The sequence below is a fragment of the Rhinoderma darwinii genome, chromosome 6 (genome assembly GCF_050947455.1).
Source record: "Rhinoderma darwinii isolate aRhiDar2 chromosome 6, aRhiDar2.hap1, whole genome shotgun sequence".
Lineage (NCBI taxonomy): Eukaryota > Metazoa > Chordata > Amphibia > Anura > Rhinodermatidae > Rhinoderma > Rhinoderma darwinii.
This window is the reverse complement of record NC_134692.1, coordinates 33,444,796-33,466,558: the sequence shown is the minus strand read 5'-3', so window position 1 is coordinate 33,466,558 and position 21,763 is coordinate 33,444,796. Positions and strand designations below refer to the sequence as shown.

The 21,763-nt window shown below is 40.4% G+C and overlaps 1 protein-coding gene across 6 annotated transcripts in view; it reads right to left on the bottom strand.

Annotated features, from left to right (window-relative positions):
* Positions 1-3,419: 3,419 nt before the first annotated feature.
* Positions 3,420-21,763, bottom strand: part of RAPGEF4 (Rap guanine nucleotide exchange factor 4) — a 250,177-nt gene continuing 231,833 nt past the window's right edge. For all 6 annotated transcript variants that reach the window (XM_075829468.1, XM_075829469.1, XM_075829470.1 and 3 more), the window contains 5 exons: positions 17,318-17,368; positions 16,810-16,897; positions 16,009-16,073; positions 5,130-5,184; positions 3,420-3,750 (listed from right to left, as the gene is read on the bottom strand). In XM_075829468.1, the coding sequence (XP_075685583.1) occupies positions 3,623-3,750; positions 5,130-5,184; positions 16,009-16,073; positions 16,810-16,897; positions 17,318-17,368 (387 nt within the window). In that variant the 3' untranslated portion in view covers positions 3,420-3,622. The remainder of the gene's footprint in view (positions 3,751-5,129; positions 5,185-16,008; positions 16,074-16,809; positions 16,898-17,317; positions 17,369-21,763) is intronic.

Below are 21,763 nucleotides of genomic sequence, written 5' to 3'. Positions count from 1 at the left end.
GGCTGCATGCTTTTCACGCAGCCGCCATCATTATGACACTCCATTTGGATGTTTGTAAACAGAAAAGCACGTGGTGCTTTTCTCTTTTTATTCATCCTTTTCACAGCTGTTGCGCGAATTATGCGCGTCCCACGGAAGTGCTTCCGTGTGGCATGCGTGATTTTTCACGCACCCATTAACTTCAATGGGTGTGTGATGCGCGAAATACGCTCAAAGAACGGACATGTCGTGAGTGGATTCACGCTGCGTAAAAATCACTGACAGTCTGCACGGCTCCATAAACTAATATAGGTCCGTGCGACGCGCGTGAAAATCATGCGCGTTGCACGGACGTATATCCCGTTCGTCTGAATAAGCCCTTAAAATGTAGAAAGGAGGGGTGAGCAGAGGGAGGAAGAAGGAGAAGAAAAATAAACAGGCTGCTTGTAAGATTTCCATGTCACCCCAGTGCTGTGTTCTCAGCTACACTGGTCTGTACAGCTGTATAATCTTCTCCATGCCATTGCAGCTTTTATATATAGGTCTCTATGTGTAAAATGTATGGGAGATGTGATAGCAGTTAGGCTCTGTCCCTAGCTCAGGGAAAACGCAAAAAAAACACAACAACTTACAAGTCCAGAAATAGTTATTCCTCATGTACACACATATGACAGCTTATTCTGAAAAGTCACCTGAAAAGTTAGGTACACTTTCTGCTATTGAGAAAGTAAATATACGTTATAAACGACAATAAGAAATGCACTATGACTTTTCCTACTCGGTTATGCACTGCAGTTCGCTGCATGTCCTCTGATGCTGGGAAATGTCGATTTATTTACACAGCGAACTAGCAGAGCAGTTGGGGTATTGTGTAAGAACACAGGAAATGACTTTGCTGGATTACTCATGCACATAGTGGTAGTTCATTCTTTGTCCCACACTCCCATGCCAATAAACTAGAAATATTACATTTCATTGTATCACTGCAGTGCTCACACCTGTAAAAAGTGTGCCGGAGTCAGAGCTGATAATACCTGTTAAGCAGACGATCACTACTTGCTGCAATTTTCCTGTATAGCACATGCTGCATTTCTGACCTACATGGCAGAACATATAACATGCAGTTGAAAAGTTCATTGTAGACCCGAGTAAACTCTGTGCCAGGCTGGATCTAGAAGCAGAAAGGATTGTGCAGGTATAGACTACATACGTGGACTACATACTGTACACAGACCCCACTGCACATATCCAATGTCCGTAGGTGAGCATTTCTAAACACTGTCACCTACAGCTTTGCTAGATCAGTAGGGGCAAATTTTCACTGATGATATATGAGAAGGTTAAAAGGGTTGTTTTACGGGATCACTGGGGACCGACTTCAGGACCCCCTGGGATTCAACAAGTGAAATGTAATATTACATGCCAACCATTCAAACAACTGACCAACCATGCAACTTATGGACGGGTCGGTTCTGCCATAGCAAGAACCGTTTTTTTTTTGTTGTTTTTTTTTTAAGGATCTCTGCTCTGGCTTATAAGAGGTCCCAAGCCTGGGGTTCCCCCATGATGTCATAGGATGTAATGATAGTGATTGTGAAGGGACATAAAGAGGAAACGTTTATGTCAACAAGCTCCAACTAGGAAACAATTGCAATTTTATATTGAATTCATTTTGTGTTATAGAAATGATAGAATGAGTTCATTTAGAGATGTCTTATATATTAAAGTATGTGTCATTTATTCTATATTCCAAATGTATTACTAACCGTACATGGAGATGCCGGTATCCGCTTCTCAAGTAAATCAGTGTACGGTATGTTACAGTCTTTTAGTGATGTTGCTAAATGACAGTAACAATTTCTTCCCAGCTACAAATAAGGATAGAGAAATAATACAGAATCTTGGAGCCAGCAGAATATTTTATGACTCCCAAAACACAGGCGCCAACAGAGATAACAACGTGAACTGTGTGGTCTCTGGTGGTTTTCTTTGATTGTCTAGAGCCCAGTTCACACTACGCTCGGTGCATATTTTTGGTCTACACATTTGCAGCATATCGCCATACGCATGCCAAAGACGAATGCAACTGTATGCCTAGACATCTGCTATTGACTCCAATTGTAAAAACCTGCAAACGCCTTTGTTTGCAGGATCCACTTGTATTGAAAAGATTAATCCACTACGCTTTTCAATACAATAATAAAAAAAGGTGTAATGTAATAACATTTGGCTTCCTTTTGGATAATGGTAGTCTATGGACACATTGGCGTATATATGTCGAGAATACTTCCTGACTTAAATGCTGTAAATGGAGCCCAAGCACAGTGTGAACGGAGCCTAAAGCCGGCTATACACAATAGATATTTGTCGGCTCTTAGGCTTTCTGTAGCTTTTATAGCCCAACATACAGTATTTTGCAGCACTGTACAGAGATTGTCATCACTTCATAGGAAGCCAGTTAACACTTATCAGTATATTTAGGATGTGGGAATAAAGAAAAGGGGTCAATTCTGAGGGTCTTTTGTCAATATGTACAGAATGTGTTCATGTCCACTTTTTACATCATTGACATACTGTATGATTTACTTTTAGGGCTCTCGTACATAAAGTGGTAGTGTACCATGCGGCTAAGAACTGCCACAATACAGTTTTGCAATGTGTTTTTGTACAGGTGAAACACATTGAAATCAAAGGGGGAATTTATAAAATTTCCTATGCCAGTTTTTTGGAGTAGAAAAGTTTCAAATTGCATCAAAAGTCGCAATTTGCGCAAATAAATGACACTTTTGATACATTTAAGCCCACGCCACTTGGCAGGACTTAGCAAAGCAGGAGTGGCCTGAGCAGTCCGACAAATTTACCATAATTGACGCCAGGAAACTGACGTAAATTATAGCTCCAGTATTGTTTACAAGCAGTTCTCAAAATGTTCCCTATTTGTTTGTATTGAACTCTCACCAGAAACCTTTAGATGCCGCTGAAATGTGGTTTTACACGAGGTGCATTCCAGGAAAGGAATTACCAACATTTTGTGACGTTATTCATTTGGAAGTACTCATACTGTAAGACTCTGTTCACATGACATTATGGGCTACATTTGGCATATGCGGCGCACAGTAAACCCCAACATATGTCACTGTATGCCATAGGCACCCATGTAGTCAAAACATACAATGGGCAGTATATGTTTTTTAGCGATGGCGGCTGCACTTTCCTAAACAGTAAAAATTAAAGTATAGCGATGTATACCTGCCTGGCGGATGCCAAAAGGATACTCTTTTGGCATCAGTCCGGTCTATAGACGTGTATGCCAAACGTGGTGTGAACAGAGCCTAATGCCACTGGATATCCTCTAGAATCAAAACAGAGGTACAGTATAGATTTACAACCCTATAGCTGCCATAAAAAACATTTTACATCACCATTCTAAGTACAGTAACTTTATAACATCCAACATATTTATTGGTGCCTGTATTTAATCCCTACATTGAGAATTTACATTATTTACATATCTCATATGATTAACCAGTGGCACATAAAATAAAAGTATAAAACCAAAATAAATACAACTATAAGAAAGAATAGAAAACCCTATATATGCCACAGTCATTTCCATCAAGATCAGGATAATTTCTCTCCCCGTTCAAGTGCGCCGTGGTTCTAGCCGATGTGACATTTGAGATAGCGTCCTCTGATTGTCAATCACGTTGAACTGTCGCACATAATTCCGTACGTCCTGGTGATTTTTACTAACAAGCGAAGCCTCTGGACCTGGAGGTGAAGACATTTGTGTTATTAGTTTATTATGGTTTATACCCAACTTCATGAATAAGTACCCCAAAGGCTTTGATAATACACAGTATGAGGACAGTTAAAGTACCCCTTATACCCCTTTGTACCACAGATTGGTGACCTATGCCACCGGTGGTGAACCGGTGTAATGCATGCTGGAAGTGGCACGTGCAAAGATTTGCCCAGTACGCCGGTCTTGCCACAACTTGGGGGGGGGGGGGGGTTACAATTGATCTGGTGCCACTGAGAGATATACAGCTCATACTACAGAGTTCCTGCCCCTGCCTCAAGGTATTCTGTTAACTGTCGGGAGAAGGGGGGGATTAATGTGTGGCTGTCACTGGTACTGGAGGTCTGTGGCACCACTATTACTGTGGGTCTGTGGCTGTCACTATTGCTCGGAGTACTTGGTTACCATTGTTATTGGGATCCTGTTTGTTACTGGGGGTCTTGCAGTTGTTATTGTGGGTTGCTGTATCTGTTACTGGGGTTCAGTGACTGTCGCAGTTATTGGGACACAATGGCTGTCACTGTTAGAGCGGGGGTACTTTGGCACTTCAGGAAAGGTTTACCACCCCTGATCTAGGCCCTATAGAAAATCTAACAATCTTGCAAGGTTTGGGAATCCTTAGGATCAACTGCTATGGCTAGAGGTATCGTTGTGTAAGTATTTGCTTTCCCCGTACCCATTGAAATCAAGGGAATCTAAAATTGCTCTAGTGCTGAGAGCCAAGAGGGTCAATCAGGGAACACTTTGGTGAAGACCATCTGGGAAGAGGGGTTTGTATAAGCCGAAAAGCTCCTTCAATTATGTCAAATTGTCGATATTGTCCCACAAATACAGCCAAAGCCCATCCCTGCTCAGTGTCTGACTGCCTAGAGATCTTACAAAAAAATACCAAAATTTGACAAAGCCCTTTATCAAATCTTCAATTAACATTGGTCTAGTTGGGAAGGGGCATTTAGGAGATTGTATCCCCTGCCAAAACTGAGTTTTTTTGGCTGGCAAACATGAGAACTTAATAGCCTGATAATAATCTAGTAATCTAGAAAAGTTAAATCATAAAAAATAGGATCATAACATCTCATTTTATTTACAGGTCTGACAAAGCGCCACTAGAAATATAATTTGCTTGTCTGTGATTGTATAATTTATATTCAGCGCTGTGTCCGTCCAGCCCGTCATCTGACAATCACAGAATCGTGTTAAGATGGCAGGCTAATGAGGATTGTAACAGAAAAATGGCTGCAGAACAGATTCTAAAGTCATTATGATAAATATGGAAATTGTGTCATATAATATTGTGTCTCTTGTGCTACAATCATACAAAATTACATTGCTGGAAAATGCAACTTACTGAAGGGCAGGCTGCGGCAGTATCTCATTGTTCTTACTGTATTTGCAATCATGCGCTGCAAGAAATAAAAGTTATATAGCTAAATCTATATATACCCTTTAAAGGAGCATGTTTAGCTTGTGTATAAACCTAGACCTGTTGTACCCAGAAGATGAGGAAGCCACTTATGGAATTCGGGGTGTAAACTGCTCGAAAACAATGTATGAAAGAAAGGCACCATTGTCATTACCAATACCTGTGACGTTCCATGGCAAGACTGCTAAAAAATCCTATGAATTAAGCTTATAAAGATAAGCTGCACCTCAACAACAACTGGGAGCATCTCAGCTTGAGAAAAATTGGTACTAGAGGAATAATAAACCTTCCGCCTTCCCCTTATTTTTCCTCCTGAGTCACAATAAGTATTTACTTAATTTACTTTAAATAAAATTGACTTGAAATAAGACAGTATACATGGTGTAGGGTGGATCTCACAAACTGCTGATCAAAATGTTAAAGGGTAACTAAACTTTTAAAAAACTTTCGACGTCATAGTGACATGTAGGTTTGATCGGTGGGGGTCCAAGCTCTGATACCCCTTACCAATCACTTAAACTAAGCGGTAGATCGGGTGAGTGCTGTTCTACTTCGTTTCTGATCGGCTTTCCTCAGGGCGTTATACGGGCTCAATAGAAAGTCTATGAGTCCGTACAAAACTCGCTCACCTTTCTGAGGAAAGCCGTTCAGAAGCAAAATGGCACAGCACTCACCCGAGCACTTCTGCCTCTTCATTGTAGCGATCGGTGGGGGTCCCAGCGCTCCCACCTCCCTCGATCAAAACTTCTGACATGTATGGCATGTCAAAAGTTTTTTAAAAGTTTAGTTACTCTTTAATAATATTGCATTGGGAAAGTAAAGATAAACACACAGGAAATAATGAATTTATTTTAAGTTAAATTTAATTTTAAAAAATAAATAAAACGACAATCTCAAGTCAAAATTGAACTTTTCCAAGCCAATCTGAGAGAGTATTACATATGGTGCAAGACTGCATGAGGTGTAGGAGTTGTCTTGCGGTTCCCACCTCCGGTACCCACCCCTACGTCAAGAACAGGTTTCGCAACCCTGTCCTGCCCGGTGAGACGGCTGCTGAATCCAGGCGGGGGATCAATGGAAAGATGGCCGCATATGTGCGCGGCTCTCTCCATTCACTTGTATGGGAGTTACGGAAACAGCCTCTTCTCGACATAGGTGCGGGTCCCAGCAGAAGTTAAGAATACCCCTATAAAGTTTATTTCCAGTGGCTTTAAATTTGTCCTGCTCCTTTTTTTGGGCCTGGGGGGGTCAATAAAAAATATTTAGTGAATACTTTCTCTTTATATCTTTGATTACCAAACCTTAGGCTTCATGTACGCTTCAATGGCATGTGTACTGAGCCTGTGCAGTAGCAGATGTAGTCTCTATGGTTCTGTATTGCAGAGACATACGTACTCTGGGTAACCCTGTTTTGTGCCTCAGGGAGGCGCCATATTCTCTTGTATACAAGAAACGGATTGGACCCCTGGTAGTTGGCGGGCACATTAACAATTGCAAAGAAGGAAGGCTGCCTGCAAGCAACCAAGCCCAATTTCCCAACCACCAATTGACAGTAAGAATGAAAAATAAATATAATAACCTTTAATAGGCTACGTATAGCCAGACAGACCACATAGATATAGTGTTAAAATTGTCATTACCTGAGACACCGGACTAAATTGTCAGTTACCTGTATATAAACAGGCAGAATTAGTGATTGACTTAGGAATAAGTGTGGTTCCCCAGCCAGTTCCCTAGTCAGTTAGATTGTTAAATCAGCTAGTAAGGAATAGTGAGTCCGGTCTACGGTAGGTAATTAAAATCCTAACAGCCCCCCCGACATGTTTCACTACTACGTAGCGTCCTCAGGGGTACACGGGGCTAATGGCGGCGCGGCAGGAAAGAGATCCTGATATGGACATGTCACATGACGTTTCCGGAGGTGTGTGAGAGCACACAACCAATAGTGGCACTGGAGACGCATCGGCGCGTCAGCTGTAAAGAGCCGGCGAATGATAGTAAGGATAAGATGCATCAATGAGAGACAGGGAGCGGCGCATGCGTATAATAGTAAACAAGGAACTTGGTGCATAGATCGCTTCCCAGGTCATAATATAACCAGTGAGCTCAACGGCGCGTGCGTAGAGAACGATTCCCACTCGGCACCAGTGAATACATTCTACAGACCGGGACTTGGACCAATAGATTGAAAGTACAGTGTCCTACAGTGCCGATCCATCAGGTGCCGAGCACGCACACATCGCCGGAACATAGAGACAGAGATCTATTAATAAAGTATACAGCCAGGACAAATGAACAGGTGACAGTGCTATAACATTAGATCGTGAGGATATACAAGGTAGTGACATATAGTGAAAGAAAGCTCCATTCAGGAAAAACCCAGTGTGTACAATCCTGTTCAAAATAATGGGTGCATGAGTACCATTAGCGGCACTGAGGACAGAATTGACCATAAAAGGCCAGGTCTGAACTCTCAGAACATAGGTAAATAAATAAGGGAAGCCGCTCCCTGTATCTAAACACAGTAAACATAGAGTTGCAAATCACTCAATTATGGACAGCCTAATGCACACAGCGTGGCAACACCAGATGCCACATATCCAGATGAGACCAATAAAACGTGTGACAGACAGACATATGTGTAAAGTCTGTGACAGTGGACCGCTACCACTATGTGGTCTCAGTCATATGCTCCTTTTGGAACAGATGTCTGGACCACATTGTATTTTAACGTAATCATTATTTCTTGAAGTCACAACATATACATAAGTTGATCGGTACATACAGGTATGAGAATACATGGTAATGCTTACAAATGCACATCTTCCATACAGTACGGAAGGTTATAATTCATTTCTATAGGTTTAAAGAAAGGCACTGAAGGTAAATCCCTCATTCAGGCCTGTGGGGGACATAGTATTGAGTCGGTGAATCCACCGCGCCTCTTCTTGCAAGAGTTTGCGGTCTAGATTTCCCGATCTCGGACCCATTTTAATTTGAGTGATACCCCAGAACTGGAGCAGCTTGGGGTTACCCCCATGACATTTGAGAATATGTCTTGAGAGAGTCGTATCCTCATTACAATTTACAGTACTCAAATGTCTCGACACACGTCTCCTCAACTCCTGAGTTGTTTTACCCACATAAAGTTTAGGGCAGGGACATTTGGCGATATAGATGAGCCCACTGCTCTGGCAATTCAAAAATTGTTCAATTGGGTACCGTTTGCCATCGGTAGGGTTGACAAAGCTCCTCACAGTCGGCATCAAAGGGCAGAAAGAACACCTGCCACATGAATGGAATCCCTTAACTGGTGATCTAAGCCAGGTGGGTGGTGTATTTGATTGTCTCGAGTAATGACTATGAACTAAAAAATCCCGTAAGTTCCTTCCCCTACGATACGTGATACTTGGGTTAGTAGTAACGGCATCCTTCAAATCAGGGTCAGCAGTGAGAATAGCCCAATGTTTTTGTAATATTTGGGTGACCTGAGGGGAGCGGGCATCGTATGTGCCTATACATCGAATGGCATTCGATGATCCTGTTTTAATGGATTTATTTCCCCTGTTAGACAGTAGATCACTTCTCTCTCAGAGGCCCATGCCCTAGCATAGGCTCGATGTAACCATTTTTTTGGATAGCCCCGTGCTCTGAACTTATTAAAAAGGCCATCGCATTCGGCTTGAAAAGATGATTCATTAGAGCAATTGCGTTTAGCCCTCAAGTACTGGCCTATAGGTATCCCTTTCTTCAGGGCAGGGGGATGGTGACTGTCCCAATGTAGAAGGCTATTGGTAGCGGTTGCCTTACGATAAATGTCCGTTTGGACACCACCACCAGGATCCAAAGAGATCTTGAGATCAAGGAAATTGATAGTGTGGTCGTGAATTTCAAAAGTAAATTTCATACCAATGGAATTGGCATTGAGCATAGACATGAAGTCACGAAAAGTGTTGACATCCCCATCCCAGAGGATGAGAATGTCATCGATGTATCTTCCCCAAAAGGAAATATGTGAAGTGAAATGAGAAAAATTATCTGAAAAAACGATAGTGTCTTCCCACCACCCTAAAAAAAGATTTGCGTAAGTGGGTGCACAAACTGTGCCCATTGCCGTGCCTTTAATTTGGTGATAATATTTTTTGTCAAAAATAAAATAATTGTGAGTAAGTAAAAAACGTAAGAGCGACACAACAAAATCATTATGTCGTTGAAATTGGGTGCCTTTAGTGCTTAGGAAATGTTTAACTGCAGTAAGTCCCAAATCATGTTTGATATTAGTGTATAGTGACTCCACGTCTATGCTCGCCAACATGGTAGTAGAAGTAACATTGATCTCGTGGATCCTGGTGACGGTGTCCTTTGTATCTTTGAGGTAGGAGGGTAGGGAGGAAACAAACGGTGTTAGTATCTCATTGACATAGAGACTAATGCCCTGTGTCAGGCTATCATTACCTGACACAATAGGTCTTCCTGGGAGAGGAGAGGTCGCCTTATGAACCTTTGGTAGCGCATAAAAGGTTGCCAGGGTGGGAGTGGAGTTATATAGACACTTGAGTTCATCATCAGTAATTAGATTGTCATTTTTAGCATCCCTCAGGAGAGTGTGTAGTTCAGACAAATAGCCCACAGTGGGATTACTTCCTAGAATAGCATAGGTGGCATTGTCATCTAGTAATCTATGGACTATGCCGACATAGTCAGCCTGGTCCATGATCACTATGTTGCCCCCTTTGTCAGAGGGCTTGAAGACCAATCTGTCGTTCTTACATAACTCCTCCATTGCCAGTCTCTCATCAAAGGTGAGATTACTACAGATACTAGGTCTGTTGATTTTTAATTTTTTAAGGTCACTGCACACCATCCTAACGAAGGTATCGATGTGACTGTATTGTGAGAAGGGAGGTGTAAGTTTGGACTTCGGACGTAAAGATGATAGTGGTCCAGTTGCGTCTATAACACCAAAGGGCCTCTGAGAGAAGTGATCTACTGTCTAACAGGGGAAATAAATCCATTAAAACAGGATCATCGAATGCCATTCGATGTATAGGCACATACGATGCCCGCTCCCCTCAGGTCACCCAAATATTACAAAAACATTGGGCTATTCTCACTGCTGACCCTGATTTGAAGGATGCCGTTACTACTAACCCAAGTATCACGTATCGTAGGGGAAGGAACTTACGGGATTTTTTAGTTCATAGTCATTACTCGAGACAATCAAATACACCACCCACCTGGCTTAGATCACCAGTTAAGGGATTCCATTCATGTGGCAGGTGTTCTTTCTGCCCTTTGATGCCGACTGTGAGGAGCTTTGTCAACCCTACCGATGGCAAACGGTACCCAATTGAACAATTTTTGAATTGCCAGAGCAGTGGGCTCATCTATATCGCCAAATGTCCCTGCCCTAAACTTTATGTGGGTAAAACAACTCAGGAGTTGAGGAGACGTGTGTCGAGACATTTGAGTACTGTAAATTGTAATGAGGATACGACTCTCTCAAGACATATTCTCAAATGTCATGGGGGTAACCCCAAGCTGCTCCAGTTCTGGGGTATCACTCAAATTAAAATGGGTCCGAGATCGGGAAATCTAGACCGCAAACTCTTGCAAGAAGAGGCGCGGTGGATTCACCGACTCAATACTATGTCCCCCACAGGCCTGAATGAGGGATTTACCTTCAGTGCCTTTCTTTAAACCTATAGAAATGAATTATAACCTTCCGTACTGTATGGAAGATGTGCATTTGTAAGCATTACCATGTATTCTCATACCTGTATGTACCGATCAACTTATGTATATGTTGTGACTTCAAGAAATAATGATTACGTTAAAATACAATGTGGTCCAGACATCTGTTCCAAAAGGAGCATATGACTGAGACCACATAGTGGTAGCGGTCCACTGTCACAGACTTTACACATATGTCTGTCTGTCACACGTTTTATTGGTCTCATCTGGATATGTGGCATCTGGTGTTGCCACGCTGTGTGCATTAGGCTGTCCATAATTGAGTGATTTGCAACTCTATGTTTACTGTGTTTAGATACAGGGAGCGGCTTCCCTTATTTATTTACCTATGTTCTGAGAGTTCAGACCTGGCCTTTTATGGTCAATTCTGTCCTCAGTGCCGCTAATGGTACTCATGCACCCATTATTTTGAACAGGATTGTACACACTGGGTTTTTCCTGAATGGAGCTTTCTTTCACTATATGTCACTACCTTGTATATCCTCACGATCTAATGTTATAGCACTGTCACCTGTTCATTTGTCCTGGCTGTATACTTTATTAATAGATCTCTGTCTCTATGTTCCGGCGATGTGTGCGTGCTCGGCACCTGATGGATCGGCACTGTAGGACACTGTACTTTCAATCTATTGGTCCAAGTCCCGGTCTGTAGAATGTATTCACTGGTGCCGAGTGGGAATCGTTCTCTACGCACGCGCCGTTGAGCTCACTGGTTATATTATGACCTGGGAAGCGATCTATGCACCAAGTTCCTTGTTTACTATTATACGCATGCGCCGCTCCCTGTCTCTCATTGATGCATCTTATCCTTACTATCATTCGCCGGCTCTTTACAGCTGACGCGCCGATGCGTCTCCAGTGCCACTATTGGTTGTGTGCTCTCACACACCTCCGGAAACGTCATGTGACATGTCCATATCAGGATCTCTTTCCTGCCGCGCCGCCATTAGCCCCGTGTACCCCTGAGGACGCTACGTAGTAGCGAAACATGTCGGGGGGGCTGTTAGGATTTTAATTACCTACCGTAGACCGGATTCACTATTCCTTACTAGCTGATTTAACAATCTAACTGACTAGGGAACTGGCTGGGGAACCACACTTATTCCTAAGTCAATCACTAATTCTGCCTGTTTATATACAGGTAACTGACAATTTAGTCCGGTGTCTCAGGTAGTGACAATTTTAACACTATATCTATGTGGTCTGTCTGGCTATACGTAGCCTATTAAAGGTTATTATATTTATTTTTCATTCTTACTGTCAATTGGTGGTTGGGAAATTGGGCTTGGTTGCTTGCAGGCAGCCTTCCTTCTTTGCAATATTCTCTTGTATAACACGGATCCTGAGCCCTTGATAAAAGGTTTTCCATTAAGTACCTGTGCTACTGTTTTGGCCATCAGATCAGTAACATTTTTCCATACTACACATGTTTTTTTTTTTTAAACTAAGAAATTGAGCTTCTTTTTGCTCAGAATCATGACCGGTAAAGCAATGTTCTAGGAAAGTAGCATACAATTATACATAAGTGTTACTCACTTGCAAGTTTTCAATTTCATTCTGTTCTATTTTCCACACACAGCTAATTATAATAACATATTATATAACTACTTGTTACAATATCCAGCAGCTGCTGGTATCAGACAGCTATTTATAACCTCCTACCGGTTACATGGAGTCTTGTGCGGGGAACATGGCACGACCAAGCATAGGATCATCAATGTTTAAAGCCTATGACATGACCTCATAATTGTTATAAATATTCACGAACTCTCTAAGGATATATCAAATTCATTGGTGTCGTGGTTGTAACGTGGCTAAAAACTCTACAGTCCTGCAAATGCCCCCAAGATAGAAGATGAGAAGTGCTAAATACTTGCACCAGCTTGTCTACTAGAGACAAGATAATGACAATCCAAGATATTTTTACCATCTGGACCACTAAAGAACCTACCAGTTCAGCATTTTTAAGGATACAGTGGATGGTAAAAATAGTTAAATCATCATTTCCCTCCTTGATGTGTTTGCTGGGTACCTGATTGTAGCACAAATTGTTACTTTTCATAGGACCTCTAAACCTATAGTACAAAGCTTATAAAATCTTGAAGAAATTGCTGCTAATATGATGTGCAAAAATGTATAGAAAAAAGGTTCTGGAGCATCGTTTCTCAGAACTTGCTGCGCTGTTCCTCTGTTATTACTCCTGGAAATGTATGAAAAATTTACAACTAGCTGTTACCATTCCCATTGTCAATGGGGCGTGTCCCTACATGCTCTGTAACTGCACAATCGGTGCTGAGGGGGAATAATAACGCCCAGTTGTCAATTTATTCATACATTTCCAGGAGAAATAACGGGAACGGCACAACCCAGAGTTCTGAAAAAAGATGTTCCAGCATTGTTATTTCATGGGGGATACAAGTATTTACTAAAACAGACATGTCAGACCGATCCTCCTTAAACATTCCTATTTGTTCTCGGAACTGGAAGTTCAGGATTAGTTTCTGCACTTATAATTGTGCAGCTGCAGGTTTGGGAACTGAGAAAAAAACCCTCTGTGTGAAATCAGAGGAATACAGAGGCATAATAAGGGTCCACATTATGGAGAAATACGACATGGATCCGTAACACGGCTGGGTGCATGATGCCTAAAGAAACACTAACAATATACTTTGGGAAATTGCTTTTTTTGTGACCATTCTCAATCATTTGTTAAAATGATTTTCTAACAAGTTAAAAAGTACTGTAATATGTGCTGATTAATTTCTTAGTATATCTTTATAGTTGTGGGAGCTCTGTTTTATTCTGATACATATCTCCATATCTCCTCTATAGACATGGATTTAAAACATAACATTCTAGCTGCCTGCAGCCACCACTAGAGGGAGCTAAGGAACTTACTGATTATACATTGAATTCAATAATAACAGAGTAGTATTTAGCTCCTAAGCTCCCTCCCTATTATTCAGTTCAATGTATAAGTAGTATTTGGTAAACTCCTACTAGTAGCAGCTCCAGAATGTCATGTTTTAAATCTATGTCTATGCCGAAAAACAACGCTCCAATTCCTGAAAAGATATATTAACCCCTTAATGACCGGGCCATTTTGCACGTTAATGACCAAGGATTATTTTTTGTTTTTCCACGGTCGCATTCCAAGAGTCGTAACTCTTTTTTTATTCCGTCGACATAGCCGTATAAGGGCTTGTTTTTTCCGGGACGAGTTGTATTTTGTAATTGTACCATTTTTAGATGCTTATAACATATTGATTAACTTTTATTAACTTTATTTTAGGAGAGAATTGAAAATAAGCAGCTATTCCAGCATTAATTTTCACGTTATAAATTTACGCCGTTTACTATGCAGCGTAAATAACATGTTAACTTTATTCTATGGGTCGGCACGATTACAGGGATACCAAATGTGTAAAGGTTTTATATGTTTTTTCTACGTTTGCACAATAAAAACCCTTTTAGAAAAAAATTACTTGTTTTTGCATCGCCGCGTTCCAAGAGGCGTAATTTTTTTATTTTTCCGTCGATGTGGCCGTACGTGGGATTGATTTTTGCGGGACAATGTGTAGTTTTCATTAGTACTATTTTGGGGTACATAGGACTTATAGATGAACTTTTATTTTATTTTTTATGGGGGGAATGGGAGAAAAGAGAGAATTTTGCCGTTGTTTTTTGCGTTTTCTTTGGACGCCGTTCATCCGGCGGTTTAATTAATGTGTTCATTTTATTGGTCAAGTTGTTACGATCGCGGGGATACCATATATGTGTATGTGTGATTTGTTTTGACCGTTTTATTAAATAAAACCACTTTTTGGGGCAAAAAAGTAGTTTTATTTGACTTTGACTGTAATTTTTTTTATTTTTTTTTTCACAAACTTTATTTAACGGTTTTACTTTTTTTTTTTTAGTCCCACCAGGGGACTTCACTATGCGATATGCCGATCGCATATATAATGCTTTGGTATACTTCGTATACCAAAGCATTATTGCCTGTCAGTGTAAAACTGACAGGCAACCTGTTAGGTCATGCCTCTGGCATCGCCTAACAGGCAGATGCTGAAGACAGACCTGGGGGTCTTTGTTAGACCCCCGGCTGTCATGGAAACCCGACGGCGACCCGCGATTTGTTTGCGGGGGCGCCGATCGGGAGACAGAGGGAGTTCCCCCCTCTGTCAAACACATTAAATGCCGCTGTCACTGTTGACAGCGGCATTTAATGGGTTAAACTGCCGGAATCGGCGCGTGCTTCGATTCCGGCAGTTGCAGCAGGAGCCAGGCTGTGTATAACAGCCGTGCTCCTGCCGCTGATCGCGTGGGTAAACTGTCAGTACCCGCGCGATCACAGGACGGATATATCCGTCCTCCTGCGCGAACTAGCAGCTGCTGAGGACGGATATATCCGTCCTTCGGCGTTAAGGGGTTAAACAATGTATCAGCAGAGAATTCTGAACATATTTTGATTAAAAATAACAATCTTTTTTTTAAATCACCACTGATGCTCATTGTGTCCCAATATAAATACTCTGTATGTGAAAATGCTGTTAAGCAGATCCCATAATCGATCAATCCTAACAGAAAGCCATTTAGAAATATTAATTTGTTCTAGGGGTAAAAAAACAAAACAGAACACGAAACAAAACATTTTTTTTAAACAAATGTCCTAAAACTCCACAAGTAATTCCAGAATGACTTCCCATACAAAAGCATCGCAAGACACTAATGTTACTAAGCTTAATGAGCCAAAGAGGTTAAAGTCATGTTTAAAGTTAAATATTTCAATTAGAATGAATTTACATAATGACTTTACTTAAACTGTGATTTAGCATTACAAATTAGAACAGCTCACAGATGGGATAGGACAAATATCTTGGAATAAATACTTGATATTGCTGTACTTAGTGTAAGCTGTTTATTGTTAATCTCCCGGGTGGCATATGTTACAATTGCTTTATTATATCAAGAATAATAGAATCCACCTTCCTGTGGACACTGGATGCATTTCACATTATCCATGCACAGGCAACAAAAAACAACCTACCATTTTCTCAAAGTTTATCAGATGGTCGATAAAAGTTTTATTCCCCTCATGGGTGAAAGTCATGTCTATAAAAAAAAATGGAGAGATTAATAAATATAGATGGGATACAAAACTTTTCACTCTAAAGAATTAAAGTTTCTTCTAAACTCTCTGTTAGACAGCAAAAATTTGGACATATCATAACCATGAAATTGTAGATAGATATTGATCGATAGATAGACATATGATAGATAGAAGATTCTTAGTTTATGACACATTATTGTGTGTTATTTGTAGCTGTTTCTGCAGTCCGCAGTTTTGGCCTGATAGTCCTCACACTATCTAAAGAAATGTTTAACTTAATTATTAGTAATTAGTTATTTTTAATACAAACAATGAGATACCCCCACTCCAACATTGCCACCTATAGGCACAGGCCTAATGTGCACAATTTTATGTGATACACTCAGTGTCAAAATATGGTGCCAGAGTGTGGTAAGGAAAATGTTGAATACCACTTCCCCTTCCCTCATAGACGTAGACACTATGGGGACTAAATCTTAGAAGTATATTAGCAAATTAGAGCTATACGTAATCTGTTATTTTAACTAAATCAATATAACATCATAGAGAACATTTAATGATAAAACTGTCCACAAATCTGATGTCAATTCTTGTTTATTTTTTACCAGGTACCAATATGTCCAAACTGATGAACTTATGACAAGATAAACTAAATGTGTATTATATTGTATTACTGGACAAGAAACAAATACGTCATCTATATACCTGTATCAACGATTAATTAGAATAGCAAAATACCTTTAATAAGTAAAGGTGTGAAAGGAATGATGGGAGGTTCCAACTTAGCTATGGTCAGCCTGTAAGCTCTGTGATTTCGAGATGGGTCCTTGAAGATAAAGAAACAATGTTAAAAATACTGGCAGAGATTTCTAAATGTTGGTGGTTGCATTGGCTCCAAATTTAGCGTTCTGGTAAAATGTGCTTATAATCATCATCAACAATTCAAAACTAAGGGTGGAGCCTAAACTTACTCAATAGGCCAAGTAATAAGAGGTGTCTTATAACTAGTGAAATATTAGAATCCAGATTTCCTTTATTTCCTCCTTATGTGGAAGAGGGTGAAGCAGTTCATAATGAACTCCAGTAGTTATCACAGGCTGAATATTGGAAGTTGTGCTACTGATGATTGACCTGACTGAATAAATATATCCATAAGGGAGTGTTCATGTCACTGCATTCTAACATTTAATAAAAACTATGAGTGTTTCTCAATGCCATATAAAATACTAGTACATGCTTTACTCACCATTAAATTTTCAAATTCTGCATAGATCTTCTTGAATTTGCTTGGAAGTTTCTAAAATAAATAATGAATAAGTATTTACAAGGTGTCCAAATCTTTGGTATTTTGTCAAGACCTAATTTTGATAAGATACTTTTAGGCTAAGTTCACACAGAGTTTTTTGACGAGTTTTTTGATGCGGAAACCGCACCAAAGAACTCGTCAAAAACGGCCCGAAAATGCCTCCCGTTGATTTCAATGGTTTTCTCCCGCGAGCGGTTTTAAAGAAGCGACGTGCCCTATCTTTGGGCGTTTCCGTCTCTGACCTCCCATTGACTTCAATGGGAGGCAGAGAAAGCGTATTTCGCGGCGTTTATGCCCGCGGCGCTCAATGGCGTGCAGGGAGAGGAAAATCTGCCTCAAACTTCCAAAACTCAGTGTGAACATAGCCTAAAATTGGAAATAAAACAAATTATACATATAAAACTAAAATATGTTACTAGATAATATTGTTCTTGGAGTGTACTGATTCTCTTTGCAGAGGCTGGTTGGGAATATTTAAAGTGTAGCTAAATGTTCGACAAACTTAGTGACATGTCAGAAGTTTGTATTGGTGGGGGTCTGAGCACGGAGCGTTCGTGTGAGCGCTCAGCTGCCTCGTTTCTGTTCGGCTTTTTCCAGAAATAAATGTATCGTGTACGGGCTCATAGGCTTTCTATTGAGTCCGTACACCGATACATTTATTTCCGGAAATAGCCGAACAGACACGAAGCAGCTGAGCGCTCACATGAACGCTTCAGCTGCTTCGTTCTAGCGATTGGTGGGGGTCTCAGTGCTCTGACCCCCACCGATACAAACTTCTGACATGTCACTATGACATGTCAGAAATTTGTCGAACGTTTAGCTACACTTTAAGGGCAATGCTCCCTGGGAAAACAATGCAAAATAGCTCTTCTTCAGAAGTAAGAAAACTGTCTCTCTAGTGCCACCTATAGGTGACTACCCTGTAAGTCAATGTCTGACCCTTTATAAAGTCTTGAAACATATCTCGGGTTAATAGCCAAATCAGAAACCCACATATGTACACAGCACTGTTTCAAAGTTGTTGCTCCTCATAAGTACAGAGAAGGGCTCTGGTTGGCTGAATTAGATGTCTTTGACACAGCTCTTCGAAGGTACTGCTTGGTTGGGTTGTTACAGCCAACCAGAACCCCAACTCTGAAATAGTACTGTCTACAGATGGGTGTCTCTGGTTTGGCTATTAACCGGAGTCATGTTTCAGGGCTCTATAAAGGGTCAGGCGATGACTTATAGAGTAGTTACCAATACAGTAGGTGGCACTAGAGAGACAGATTTCTACTTTCTGGAGGACATCTATTTAGCATAGACAATACTGTAGATTAGGTGTTAAGATACCCATCAAAGTCAATATCCTGCCACAACCTGAGGTTTTCTCGGACCTCGCTATCTCCTTATAAACGTTTTCATTTCTAGGGGACCCCCCATATTTGTGATCAGGGGAAAGTGTTGTGCATGCAGGTCCTATCCTAGCATTAGTGAGTTCCTGACACACTCATGCTATAAATAAGCTCACTGCTTGTCTGGAGGGTTATCTTTAACCCTTTATTATTCAGATATGTCTTGTTTAAAGCCAAAAAGTGTATGAATATTTAACTCTTAAAGGGGTTGTCTGAGATTAGAACACAAGGTCATTGAATAGGACTGAGCTGCAATATCAGTCACACTCCACAGATAAGAGTGGCGTTGTTTCTGGAACCAAGGCAGACCTTGTGTTGTAAACTCTTAAATGCATTAACATTTGGATCGACCTCAATATTGACATCCTATTTTACCCAGCATCGGATTGAGGTGACTTGGGCCCATCCGAATAATTTATTCTTAGAGCCCCTATCCTACAGATATAAATAATATCTGCATATCTCATTACATTACACATAACAAAGACTAGACCCTAGTGTCTTTTGCTAGATTGGCCTGTTGAGCATGGGCTCGTTATTGTGTCAGACCCAAGGCCAACCGACGGATCCTTTGATTCTCTTGTGGACTAGTCCATCCCTGATATGCCTTAGGATTGGTACCTTTCAAAAACAGCAGTATCGCTAAATAACTCTGTGCTGCTTTGGTACTTGTACATATTGAAGTAGATTTACTATTGTGGCTGCGGCTATTTTTTTTGTCATATCTTCCGTCCAAATGTGGCGTATTTAGATTTAGACATATTTATTACAAAAATGGGGTTGAAAGAACAGAAATTTGCACCTCACTAGACAATTTTCAAAAGTGTATAGAAAAGGGTGTAGTTTAGCGGAAAGGGGCGAAATTTTAAATGTACCAACATGAACCAAATTTTGGCTGAAAAACTGGTGTAAAACTAAGCCAACCAAGAGGTGCTATAAGGAAGAGTAAAGTGTCTAACATGTCATACACGTTGCCTTGAATTTATCATACAGCATTCACCACTATGATAAATTTGGTGCATATCCTGACTGTCTAGTCTAAGTTTCCGCTGTCTAAATGTTTGACAGAATTAGTAAATCGGCCCCACTGTCTATAATAATAAATCCAGGCCTGACTACATTCATTTAATACATATGTAAGTAGAGTTACCACACTATGCAAATGACACAGATATGTCCTCGTAGGTTATCGAGTTGTGCTTGTCGAATACAAAATTAAGTGTTGAATATCCTACATTTGCTATAGACAATGATAACATTAATTACCAGTTATTAACCCCTAGTCTGTTTACCATTCCATAGTGCCGTGAAGTGCAGTATTATGGTATTTCCTCTTGTTTTATAGGTTTATGCCTAGGGCTACAAATTTTAAGCACCTCGGCTGGTGATACATCACAATAGAATGTATTGTCAGCTGTAATGTCTCAACCCCCTACACCCAGGATCAGTGCCAGACATGCCAAACTTAATTTGCTGAAAGAGTTGCGTTAAATAATTTTGTGTGTGTTAGTAACTTAGATGTGATAACTCGATGTGATAACTAAGATGTGATAACGCAGGATCCGCTCTCATTGAACCCGTCAGGTCCGCAGACCTGACAAGAACAGGGTTTAGCATTAGTTACAGCTGTTCTGCATAGAGAATACCGAACAGCTTTATCTAAAAAAGTAAAATACATTTTTAATAAAAACGAATTAAGAAGTTACACCAAACACACTGACTGAACTATTTATTTAAAAAAAAAAAAAGCCCTCAAGGTTTACATGGTCTTTAAACTACTATGTGTTATACTGTTAGAACTACAAGTTATGTGTACTAGATTGCTGGAGATGGGTTGTTGATCCATGGATATATTCTGAGGACATATTTGGAGTCGGGAAGTAGTTTCTTTCCCTAAGATGAGATAAATTTGTCCCTGTCCTATAAGGGTTATTTTTCCTGCCCCGGAGCAGACATGGAAACAGGGGTGGGACAAGCTCTCGGTGCCAGAGGTAGACGTTTCCCCCTCACCTCCATGTTCTGAAGCTTAGCATCATAGATATTGGATGGACAGTCATTCAGCTAACAGCCCTGATTCACCCAGTAACATGCCGCACATGAATGTTATGTCCATTAATGTATGAATGGTGTCCCTTCTGTATATAAATATATCTCTTTCCCTATATGTACATTCAAGAAAAATCAGATTGGTTATAGTATTGAGGTGTCTCCTCAGGAGTATATTTTCTCCATCTGCCTTCATGTCCACCACAGGTATTTGATCATGTTCTATCTATTGCATTTTTTTTTTGCACTTTTTCTATCCAGTGGGACGATCGTGGGTATTTTGTCCCCCGATGTACAATTACTGAGATGTAACATTATTGATCCTACCATCTATATTGGATTAGTGTGGCTTGTTTTCACCTGAGATCAATTTTAATATATGTTTTTAATTGTTTTGTACAATGTTTGTCTAACTATTGTAGGAGAATATTTTGTCCTTTGATTGGGGACCAATAAAGATTATTTATTAATATATTTTTGGATTATTTGAGTTCTGATTGGGCTGAATAGACATTTTTTTGGTTTTGTGGTATCATTTCTTATGTCTTATGCTTTTGATATATGCTCGGGATACATATAGGTTATAATTGGTTACAGTAAGCGCCAATAATGCCCATAGGCAGGTGTGGAAATCTGGCCCTGCCTATAGCAGGTATCTAGAAATATTAATTCTCTTTTCCCCAGACATACACTATAGATACGCTACCAGAGTCACTCTTGTTAATTTTGCATAGAAACTTATGTAAAAACCAAGTGAGACATCAGAAGTGGTAATAAACTTCTGTCCGCTTCTGGCCATAATTGACTTCTGCAGCAGAAAAAAACTACTGCACATTGTATGCACTGGATTTATGGACACTAATGCTCGCAGTCTGATAAAAAAAAAAAAAAGCAAACACACAGAGTGGAGGCGTTTTTCCCGCGAGCAAAAAAGAAACAAACGCTT